At 33.8% G+C, this 11978-nt stretch overlaps 1 protein-coding gene across 2 annotated transcripts; it reads left to right on the top strand.

Moving 5' to 3' along the window:
* The first annotated feature begins 337 nt into the window (after positions 1-337).
* LOC122595562 (zinc finger CCCH domain-containing protein 13-like) lies at positions 338-11276 on the top strand. 2 transcript variants are annotated; one of them, XR_006323234.1, is made up of 4 exons: positions 338-836; positions 5856-7884; positions 9699-9795; positions 11038-11276. XR_006323234.1 is itself a non-coding variant. In XM_043767944.1 (3 exons), the coding sequence occupies exons 1-2, from the start codon at positions 484-486 to the stop codon at positions 7867-7869; spliced, it is 2367 nt and encodes a 788-aa protein (XP_043623879.1). In that variant the 5' UTR covers positions 339-483; the 3' UTR covers positions 7870-7884; positions 11038-11276. The 2 variants fall into 2 exon arrangements, 1 of the variants encoding a protein (XP_043623879.1); XM_043767944.1 differs by lacking the exon at positions 9699-9795 and having other exon boundaries at positions 339-836.
* The last annotated feature ends 702 nt before the right edge of the window (positions 11277-11978 follow it).

Raw genomic sequence — 11978 nt, 5'->3', positions numbered from 1 at the left:
ATTAATTTACATATTTCGCATCACGGTACTAATTAATCCATTTTCAACATATTTATCCACGTTTGTCAATTTATTATATTACGAAACGATAATATGTCATTAGTTAAAATATATTCTCTCGCGTATTACACAAGACAATAATCTAGTTTTTGAATTTTGATATAAATGAAACATCGTAATATTAATCGGAAAAGTTGCTATTGTTTCAAACTAGATTAATGTTGCGACTTGCGACCAACTAGTTTGTGGAGTCGAATGTGTACTTTAAAAAAAAAAAATTTAACACATAAAATCAAGAAACAATCGTATAAACGAAAATAGGAATCTACAACAAAATACATCAAAATAAATAAATACTCGTAAAATTCTCTCGTATACTATCCCCGTCCCCAAATATCCTAGGGTTTCAAAACTATCGATCAAATAAAATCTCTATTATATATACCCCTGTTCCCATATCATATCCTTCCGATACCAATCATCATGTATAACGGAATCGGGTTACAAACCGCCAGGGGATCCGGAACAAACGGATACATCCAGAGCAACAAGTTCTTCGTGAAGCCACGCGCCACCAAAACCTCAACAAACAACAATAACGGTACAGGATTAGAAGGCGGCGTGGGTAGAAAACCTAATAAAGATATATTAGAACATGAGCGAAAACGTGAGATCCAATTGAAGCTAACTGTGCTTGAAGATAAGCTTATTGAACAAGGATATACTGATGATGAGATTGCTGAGAAGTTAGATGACGTCAGGAAGACGTTGGAAGCCGCTATGGCTTCCGAAGATGCCGGTGGTGCTACTGCTGTTGTTTTCGATCCTAATCAAAAGTAAGTCTCTTGTTGAATTTGTTATTTGTATATTTTTTTGATTGATTTGGTTTTTAATTAAATAAGAAAGTTGTAGAACTTGATAGGCTAGATATGTATGTTACACATATATATATACACATATATATATATATATTATTTTGAAATGATATGTGTGAGATGTCCATATGACCATAGAATTATGTTTACAAACATTAATTTGGTGTGTATTATATATGTTGGTTTTTAGTGATATGTATGACATGCTTGGTTTTAAAAAGCGATAAGCGCACAAGAGCGGCGAGCTTTTCGTACACAAGGCGCACACTTATGAAGAAATTTTATAAATTATTTATATAGTATTTATAACACATAAAATACCAAAACATCATCAGTAAGATACTCGTTTAAGTCCGGCTTTGATCAAATTTGGTATTTGAAAAGAAATTCTCAAAAGATTGTTGTTCTCGTTGGTGAAAAAGAAAGAAGAGATCAATCTTGTTGAGAAAGAAGAGTTAAGGAAAAAAATTACTTATTTCTATAAAAAAAAAATCCGATTCTGTACAAAAAGCTCACGCTTTTTAGCGCTTTTTGGCGCCTAGGCTCACAAAAAAGGCCCAAAAGCGCGCGCTTTCTGTACACCCTGCACCTTGAGTACCAAAAAGCACCAAGGCTTGCGCCTAGCGCTTAGGCGCGCTTTTTAAAACCAAGATGACGTACTCTTGTTATCGATTCTAATCATCTGTTTTATATTAGTTTGGTTTCTAATTATATTAGAAAAGTAGAAAACTTGCTAGGCGAGTGGTTGAGTAATTGGCTTAGGAGGTATTGAGTAGTCGATGTGTATTTTAGTTTGAAATGATATGTATGACATATGTCCAAATAACCATAGGCCCATTACTCAACCACTCAATACATATCATTATGTTTTAGAAACATAAACATAGTTGCTCATAGGAGTCTAGAATTATGCTTAGAAACAATAATTTGGGCTGTAATCTAAGTATAGTCAAGGACATAAATTTCGGTGTTTCGGTCACGGACAGGTATACGAAATATCGCTTTTTCGGTGGTATTTCGGTAATTCTAACATTATATATATATTATATATATATATAAATATACATAAATAAGAGTAAAAGATAAAACCTGGAAGTGCTGAAACAGAATTCACTGAAATTTCGGAAATTTCGGTGGTATTTCGGTCAAAACCACCGAAAATTTCGGAAACGATATCTAAACCGAAATTCAATACCGAAATTATGTCCCACCACCGAAAACCGATATACCACCGAAATTTCACCGAAATTGATAACATAGCGTGTAATAAGTGTGTGTGTGTTTGTGTGGCTGTAAAACTCATTTAGTGGTACTCGAGCGATTGGTTATGTTGTTGGTAATCGGACTCGGATTGGGGTTTATATGTATAAACTTTGACATTATGTAGAAGTGTTTATAGGAACATATGATTAAATTTACGGAAGTTAAAAGATTGATGAGTACATTATAGCTCACAGGACCTGAGAAATATGTTTAGAAGCATTTATACAATCCCACCACCGAAAACCGATATACCACCGAAATTTCACCGAAATTGATAACATAGCGTGTAATAAGTGTGTGTGTGTTTGTGTGGCTGTAAAACTCATTTAGTGGTACTCGAGCGATTGGTTATGTTGTTGGTAATCGGACTCGGATTGGGGTTTATATGTATAAACTTTGACATTATGTAGAAGTGTTTATAGGAACATATGATTAAATTTACGGAAGTTAAAAGATTGATGAGTACATTATAGCTCACAGGACCTGAGAAATATGTTTAGAAGCATTTATACAATTGTTAGAATACTTCAAACTGATTTTAAGCAGATTTCAACTGATGTAACATTATTTATTAACTCGCCTCGTTCAGTGATCTTGTAGGCGAATAGGCGGCCTTTGGAATTTAACATTTACTACAGTGATGATATATGAAATCAAGTTCATATAATTTTATATGTTGTTTTCTAGGATATTGAATAGACAAGATTGTGATATAGATGTATGTTATGAAATTTAATTTTATGTTAGATAGTACCAGCAAAGCTATTGGAAGCGAGTGTACACCAATCTTAGGATTTAGGATTTGTTAAATAAAAGGGTCAAGTACTCTAGTTTGTAATTAACTATGACCAAATGTCTATAGTAGGAATGAACTAAGGTTTTTGGACATTTTATGTTGACAACTTATAAATAGTCATATTCATGTAATATTGTAAACGTAGCAACCCATATGAGTTGCCACGTGTAAGTCTTTGATCGGTTGGTTACATGATTTGAACAGCTTTACCAAGCCGTCAACATACAATGTTCAAAACCTTAGTTTTTTCCTACTATGGACATTTGTTCATAGTTAGTTACATTCCAGGATACTTAATTCTAAAGAAAATGTAGCATGGAAATTGTAAGGGACACAACACTTTGGTGGTGAAGACTGTAAGGGGTTATACGTGTCTGGTGAATATCTAGGATTTTAGAATTTTAAGCCTAGGCATTGTACTGACATTAAAGGATAGAAGCTAGAAGCCTAATACTAATTTGAGATAACATTGAAATTTTGACTTCAAGTTTTGATCAGTTGGAAAGTTCTACTGTAGGTGACTTGTTACTTGTATGTATACAATATGTGTATGCAATACATATATGCTACTGTCAAAATTTGTGTTTTACATTATATACTAGGAATAATGACTGCTCGAGAATTATTTTTAGGTAGTCAAAATAAAATATAAAAGATCTTCTAGTAATAGTGGCAGTGTGGTGGCTGGCTGCTGAGGTGGTAGCTGTTGATGGGTCAAAAACAGTGATGTGGCATTTATTGGTTTAACTTAGTTATAAAATCTATCAGGGTATGGGCTTTGATGTTAATTTGTGAGTATGCAGCAATTTGTTTCTTTATCTATTGTCATTATGTGGCTTTATCTTTTGTCAATCTGTAGACTTTCGTAGCGTATATCATGTATGCAAGTTGTCATATTTGGCTCTTTAATTTCTAACAAGTTTGATTTTATGGATGATCTGGTCAGAACATATTGTTCTATGCACCTCTGCTTAAAGTACTGCCTATCGCTAAAATGGATGTAAAATCATTACCTGACCGAACAGTAAGGACCAATATGGTTAAAGTTAAAATAAGATAATGTTTTGGAATGTATCACTCCGTTTTTCAATTGCTCAGTGTATATGAGATGTGGTTGCTAAAAGATCTACTTCAAATTCCAATTTGATATGATAATCTTTTCAAGGACAGGCACTTGATATTTCAAAGGCAAATGTGGCAAAATAATATTGGGGTAATACCATACAGAAAAATTCCTGGTCACTACAGAAAAATTCCTCTTTAATTTTTGTTTTCCTTTTTTTACCGTATGATTTAAATTTGAAAATATATCATTGTTAGGTGAATGGTATCTTGTTGTCTCTAATTCATTAATTTATTTTGTTTGACTATTTATTTTCAAAATGAAGATGAAGCAAGAAAACTATGAATAGAAATCCAAAATTAAGAAATATTTTCTCCCCAATATTTTCCAAGTCTCGTGAATAATTTATTAATCTGAAACACATAGTGGTTAGTTTTGTGATTTGTAGTTTAGTTCTAACTATTCGGGCAACAAAGGCTTCATCAGAGCTGTTACTTTGTTATATAATACGGGAATTTGGCACGTCTTAACGAGGAAATGACCAATAATCTATTTGACCAACATAGATAAAAACAATCCACTGGCTTTTAAAAAAGGTGTTTTTAGGATTGGTTTTTTGTATATCTATATTAGGTCTGGAAGTTTTATATGTTCTATGGCTTTGTTTCCTGTGATATCAGTTCTCATTCTTTTTTCCTCAACACCCACATATGTATCTTTGGTTGTGTTTTCAAATTTTTTCTTCTAAAGCAAGCTAGAGAAGAGAAGTGGACTAGAATATAATTTGGTTTTGAGTAATTTTTTTTCTTTTGGAATTAAAAGGAGAGGAGGATTGGATAGGTTTTAAGCCACAAATTTCTGCCCTAAAATGGACGGTGGGATGGAAGTTGCTCCTGTATAACTTTTTATTATCGACTAGATTACACTTCTTTTATTTCTTTCACTCCCTTAATAGTTTCAACAATTGAATGAAGGGTATGTATGTAAAGTCTCAGCTTTTTCTTCTTTCTTGAACCTTAGGATCAGCAACCCCTTTTTCTCCCCTTCACTTACATGTCACTGCCTCACAATTCAAGAACACGATAAAAAAAAATAAAAAATTAACCACCTTGCCATCTCTTTAACCTTCTTTTCCTCTCCTCTCTTTTCTCTTTATATAAAACTCTAGGACACAGCCTTTGTGTCTTCTCACACCGTGCTTCAACGGGCTTATGATTTTAGTTTCTGGTTTCATCCCTCTAAGAGAGTTTTATTGATATCATTGTGATCTGATATTGTTCATGCTGATGGTGGAAAAGTTATGGCTAACTAGGACATATCATCTTTTTATAATCCACTTGTTTGTACTATCTATTTACAGCAAATTGAGAATAAGATTTAGAAAAAAAAAAAAGCTAAGAGAGTTTTATTAATATCATTGTGGTCTGATATTGTTAGGGCTGATGGTGGAAAAGTTATGGCTAAGTAGGACATATCATCTTTTTATAATGTACTCTTTTTACAGTCTATTTACAGCAGATTGAGAATAAGATTTAGAAAGAAAAAAAAGGCATTGGCGGATGATTGAATCATCCTTTAGAGACGGTGTAATTTTCACACAATAAGATACAAGACACTTGAGATGTAATATTATGTCATCTTGTTTTAGCTCTCAAAAATGTCATTAATGGCAGATTTTTTTTTATTAAATTATCTTTTTATCTTTAGAATGGCGTGTTTGTTGGTTAGGTTTGTTCAATGAAACAACAAAAGTTATGTAAAATAATCTTTGTATCAAATGGTATGTTAACATTATTGCATGTGGCAAATTTGTTTTTGCATATAGGGTATCTTTAACTGATGTATTCTGGGTGTTCAGGTTTTCAGATACGCAGACCCATCAAGTTGCTGCACGCAAGCAGAAGCAAATGGAGAACTTAAAAAATGCTCTTGGGATAGTCCACGAAGATGAGGTTAAGAAGTATGCACTTGTCTCTGATGATGATAAAATGGATGATGCTGAAAAAGCAGTAGATAATAAAAAAATTGCTAGCGGGGCCGATGGTAAAAATGAAAAAGATACCAAAGCTGGAAAAGATGGTCTTGATGAGCGTAAACATTACAAGAAAAGGTCAAAGAAAAGAAGAGAAGTCTCTTCAGATAGTGAGAGTATCAGTGATGACAGTTGTGATTCAGATAGTGACAGCAGTAGGGAACCTTTGAAAGATACTAGGAAAAAGCAGCCGAAAAGTAGGGGAAGAAGTGACGATGAGGAAGACTCTGAATCCGACTCTGATGATAATATGAGAAAAAGTAGGCGGAAATCAACAAATAAGCTTAACAAAGGTAGAAGACATGACAGTGATGATTCTGATTATGCTAAAAAGAATGTCCGAAATGCGAAGAGATATGACTCAGATAGAAGCTCTAGTTCTGATGAACGCCCAAACATTAAAAGTGAAAAGGGGAAGCAGCTATCATCAAGGAGCAGACGACATGATTCAGATGATGATTCTGATGCTTTTGACGTAGATATACGTGGAAGAAGACAAGTTGAGGAGAAGAGGAAACCAATTAGAACGGATAGCAGAATAGAAAAACATATTTCTACTCCCAATGACTATGGAAGAGGTATATACGATAGGTGGGATGGAGGTAGTAGGAAGCATGATGTGAGTCCTGTTAGAGGAAGAAGAATTGAGAAAGAGAGACTTGAAAAGGCGGGAAGGAGACATGATAGTGATGATGAGGAATCCAACGAAGACATAAATTACAAGAATGAGGAAGTTGAGAGGGGCGGAAGGAGGCGACATGGAAATGATGCTGTGGCTGACAAAAATGATACACAAAATAGAGAAAGGGATGGAAAAGGGCATGATGCAAGTCCAGTTAGAGGAAGAAGAATTGAGAAAGAGAGACTTGAAAAAGTGGGAAGAGGGAGAAATGACAGTGATGATGAGGAATCTGACAAAGATACACATCGCAAGGAGGAAGTTGGGAGGGGTGGAAGGAGGCAACGTGGAAATGACTCCGAGGCCCTTGACGAAAATTATATGCGACTTAGAGAAAGGGATGGAAAGGGGCAACATGATGTTAAGCGTGAGGAGTACTATAAAAAGGAGATCAGAACAGGTGAAAAAAGGCAGCGTGATATTGAAGAACCAAAAAGAGAGAGAGTTGAAAGAAGTAGGAGACATGATAGTGATGATGAGGACCCTGACAAAGACGTACATCACAGGAATGAAGAAGTTAATAGAGATGGAAAGAGGCGACGTGGAAATGATATTGAGTCCTCTGACAAAAAGGAAACTAGACAAAGAGATAGGGAAGCTGAACGAGGTGGAGGAAGGCAGCATAATGTTAACAGTGAAGAAATAAATAGAAAAGAAATAAGAATGGGTGAAAAAAGGCAGCGCGATATTGAAGAACTCAAGAAAGAGAGGGTCAAAGGTGGTAGGAGGCGGCATGATAGTGATGAGGACGATGAGGATCCTGACAGAGACACAAAAGAGAAAGTTGATAGGGGTGGAAGAAGGCAAGATGATGATAATGGTGACGGAAACACAAAGATGTTAACTAGGGATGAACGGAGTTACAAGAGAAAAGTTGCTGATTATGAAGATGATAAGTATTTGGAAGGAAGAAAAGAAATCAGAGATCAAGAAGATCGTGGGGTTAGAAAGCACAAAAGAGATGAAGAAGATGAGACATACAAAAGGCTTGAAAAGGGTAGGGAGCATCGTGAATCAAAAGACACTAGAGAGCGGGAACAAGAGCATGGAAGCAGAAGGGATGAGAGAGATAGATATGTTGACCAACCCAAGAGATCCAGATATGATACTGAGCGGAGGTATGATAGTGGCAAGCATGACGGTGGACGTTCAAGGCACTAACCCTTCTATATAATTGTGAGTTTTTTTTTCTCTTTGCTGCTTTCAGTAGTTTTGTTTATTTACTTGCTTCTTCGCTTTTTTGGTAGTGGATTGTGTCATTCCCCTCTTGATTATTTTTCATGGTAGCACTAGTTGATAGTAGGTTGCACTCATTTTCTTTCTTTTGAGAATTGGCCATTTTGTTCAACTGTTTCACATATTTGGTGGAGATAGAAAGTTTTCGTTAATAATGTGGTACACGTGTGTGTGTGTGTTTGTGGGGGGGTTGGGGGGTAAAGAGCTGTTTCATAGGCTACAAACTTTTGTCTATGATTTCTTTCTCTTCCCTTATGTGCCACATCTTTTTTTCCTTCCCGTATTTTATGTTATGTTTCTACCTTATGTAAACAGAGGACTACTTTCTGACTATCATAAAATTAACATACAACTTAAAAAGCTCAGATTTTATTTTAGAGTAGTTTTATTTGACTTAAAAATATACTGCAACAAAGCTAGCTATTCATAAATGGACACCCACTGATATCTTAGCATAATCAAATAGGAATGGGAGTCTGTACATCTGGGAATATATAGTGTAAATATATATATACACACTTTTAAAAGTCTCATATGCGTGTCAAACTGTCAACACAATTAATGGCATACGCCTTTTCACATTCCTCCTCAATGGTTTCATCCAGACATCTACAAATAACTATTGTTACATTTGTCTCCAATCTTTCTACTAGATTTGAGCATAGCCTCCAACATTGGTCCTATATTCCTCCACCTTGCATGGAAATATCCCATGTCACTTGCATTTTCCCCACATCAGTAAAAGTTTTCAATTTTTATCTTACAACTTTAAAGTTGATTTTAATATGTTCCAAATTACTGCGAATATTTAAATAGAACTGTGTTATTAATTATTCATAGAGAAGCATTACAAAAATAGTTGGCACAAAAAATGTAATAAAATTAACATAACTGAACATCTAAATGTGTAGCGTTTGATTTAAAAGTAAGTTGTGTCTACTAGTGTGAACTGTAGCCTTATTGGGAAATTTATAACAGCTAAACAATTACACTTACTATAAAGCAGAAAAAGGTGCAAATGAGGCTAATTGCATTACCTGCCTCAAGTTCCAAGGGTTTTTTTTTCTCAATCTTTATTGCTTTCTTCTATTCTCTTTTCTCAAATGTTTCATCAGTTTGTTATGTTTTCTCATATGCACATAAGTAGTATCGAGGTTGCAAAATTCTGTACTTCGACTCGGAACGGGATATTTTTATCTAAAAATGATATTTTTTGATATCATATGTATAGAAATATACTTGGAACATAATATAATTGTTTATAAACATAAAGATAATTCTTCAAATACTTCAATCATATTAGTATACCTGCAGATACTTTATAAGTTATATAAAATAGGACAACTTTGACTAATTTTGACTGAGTTTGACCCGCTGACCTATTTTTTAGCCCGATTCTAGAAGAATAGCCTTGGCCAATTCCCAAGTTCTGAGCAATCCTTGTTTCTTTGGCCGAGGAGTTTGCGTTTTACAACATAAGTAGTATGTTGCGAAGAATCGCTGTGTTTAAAAGTTAGTTGCAGATTTTTTGTACTAGGCATGCTGCTGTCCAGCTACATTCAAGTCCATGTCAAGTGGTAATTGATGTTTTGGTTACTCACAACTACATATTAACCTTAGAAATCTACTTTTTCATCAATAAATAAAATTTGGTGTCATGTACAAGTTTCTAGGGTGACCATACATGGATGGCAAAATGACAGTGACTAGTTCATTAAGTTGGGAGATTTTTATTGATGTCTACTGTTGTGTAGGTATTGGATTATTTATAAGTACTTGATTATGTTATCAATCTGGTTGAAGCACATGCTTGCCTTCACTTCATTGTGATTCCCTTCAACCCCCAACAAGGTGGGCTATGCTTGCCTTTATTTCACTGATTTCCCTCGACCCCCACTATCTTGGACTACTGCTTTCGAAATTATATTTTATAGAAGGAAAATTTTCGTGTATATTCATGCAAAACTTCATAATTACATTAATTTATTCTTATAAAAAAGAATTTACGTTAATATTCATAAAAACCATATATATCCAAATTTGAATTTTTATTATAGCTGAATGGTTTGAATATATAAAAAGCTTTATCCAGATAATATCTAACAAGTGATATTACATTTTTATCCTTGTCTAATGAAACACACCATAAACCTAGAATTCTCATAAAACCTTTCTTTTTTCCAGAACATTCTTTTAAGGGATAAGTATCTTGTAATGTAACAAACTTTGAACGAATGTCTATAGTAAGAAATAACTAAAGTTGTGTGTATTGTATGTAAACAACTCGAAAATAATGTTTATTGTATGTAAGAAAATGTATTCAACCAATTAAAATCAGACAAGTGACACCTCTATATGGTTGCCACATATGTTTTCTTACATACAATAAACATTTTTTAAAGGTTTACATACAATACACAAAACTTTAGTTATTTTCTACTATAGACATTCGTTCAAAGGTTGTTACATTCCAAGATACTTATCCCTTCTTTTAATGAGCCCCAATGATACCTAATTTCAAGTATAGTTCTAGTTACTAAAGTGATTTTGAATATATTTTTTCATGTCTTCATTGGTAATTCGGCACCTTTACTTCGAATTCATGGGTTTGTTTTTATTGGGCTTGAATTCATGTATACGCTAATTGCCCACTACATAACATCTATAGTTAATTGATTAAGTATAATAGTTTTATTATTGAAAATTGCAAGAATAACAGAACCATTTGATTTAGCGAAATAGAAGAAAATGAAGAATTTTATTGAAACTTAATCTGGGAGTTCATTTGATTTTGGAGAATGGTAATAAGCCGTGTACCACCTTTACTTTAATGTTAGATAAAGGTTTTAGATAATTAAAATCATTTTATATTAATAAAACTTTAAGCTTGGATATCGATGAGTATATAAAACTTTCAGAATATTATTAAGCTATAAAGTTTTCCAAGGATATACATACTACATTTCCCAAAGGCTTGAATTAAGTTTTTTCATGTGCTTGATGTAAAGTTTAATGTGGTCGTTGAGAAGTCATGAGAATGTTTAGATTAACTTTTTAATTGACAGATTAGTTTCTTGTTTATTTTTTCCCCAGGTGATTCTGGAGATTGAGTTGGCTGGTTGAATTCATACAATAGTTGGTTATATATATATATATACATATATATAAATCATATATATGTGTAAGGATTACAAAGCCTACTTAGATTTGTTTGATTCAGTTTTATGTAATATCTTTGAGAGACTAGATTTGTAGTTTGCAGTTGGATGCTTGTAACACATTTTGTACTCGTGTTTCCAGAGTAATTTTATTTGCACTTGCTTAAAAAGAAATTAGAGAAATCTGTTCGTGTAGCAGGTTGGGTAATTGAAGTAAATCAATCTATCAGGCATCACGGTCATGCTATAAACTAGATAAGTCTTTGGAGTATTTCTGAATGAAGCTTACTCCCATGAAGAGCTTGGTTACTCAAATGAAAGATCAACTAGTTATACTTTTGTTGGCTATTTTGATAACATAACTTAAATTTTAAATGACCTACGAGGGATGACCAAGAGATATGGGTTCTGCTCAAAGAGTGAAACAAGTCGCCAAAAATGGCAAGAGCTAGATTGTCAAGTGCATCACTATTGTAATGACAAGTGACATGACCTATGGAAGGTCTGTATAAAACATGCTGGATTGCATGATTTCATTTTGAACCTGGCGAATAATTGCAGATTAATGTTGCAAATGTTTTTATGGAGTTGATAACATTATATTGTTGGAAACGTATTACCACGCAAAGTCCATGGGTGTTGAGCATAATAACTGGTCAGAGCAAACGGTTGAGATGAGTCGTTTTTAGGTACAAGTGGGATTGGCTCAAACTCGCATCCCCCTCACTCATCACTTACTTTCCAGCAATCACGTTATGCCACCTTAATCTACCATTCACTTACCCCTCACTGTAATTTTATTTTTATTTTTGAACTAAATTTCCATTAATAATAATATTTCATTTTTTAAATTACATTGATTAAAACTTAAGAATA

The sequence above is a fragment of the Erigeron canadensis genome, chromosome 4 (genome assembly GCF_010389155.1).
Source record: "Erigeron canadensis isolate Cc75 chromosome 4, C_canadensis_v1, whole genome shotgun sequence".
In the NCBI taxonomy this organism is placed as follows: Eukaryota; Viridiplantae; Streptophyta; class Magnoliopsida; order Asterales; family Asteraceae; genus Erigeron; species Erigeron canadensis.
Note: the sequence above shows the minus strand (reverse complement) of the source record. Positions and strands in the feature narration are given on the sequence as shown.

Bases quoted from the DNA above. Each gene is read 5' to 3' on its own strand.
- LOC122595562 (XM_043767944.1), top strand. From the start codon at position 484: ATGTATAACGGAATCGGGTTACAAACCGCCAGGGGATCCGGAACAAAC. The intron at 837-5,855 runs GTAAGTCTCTTG...CTGGGTGTTCAG, and splicing joins GTTTTCGATCCTAATCAAAA to GTTTTCAGATACGCAGACCC.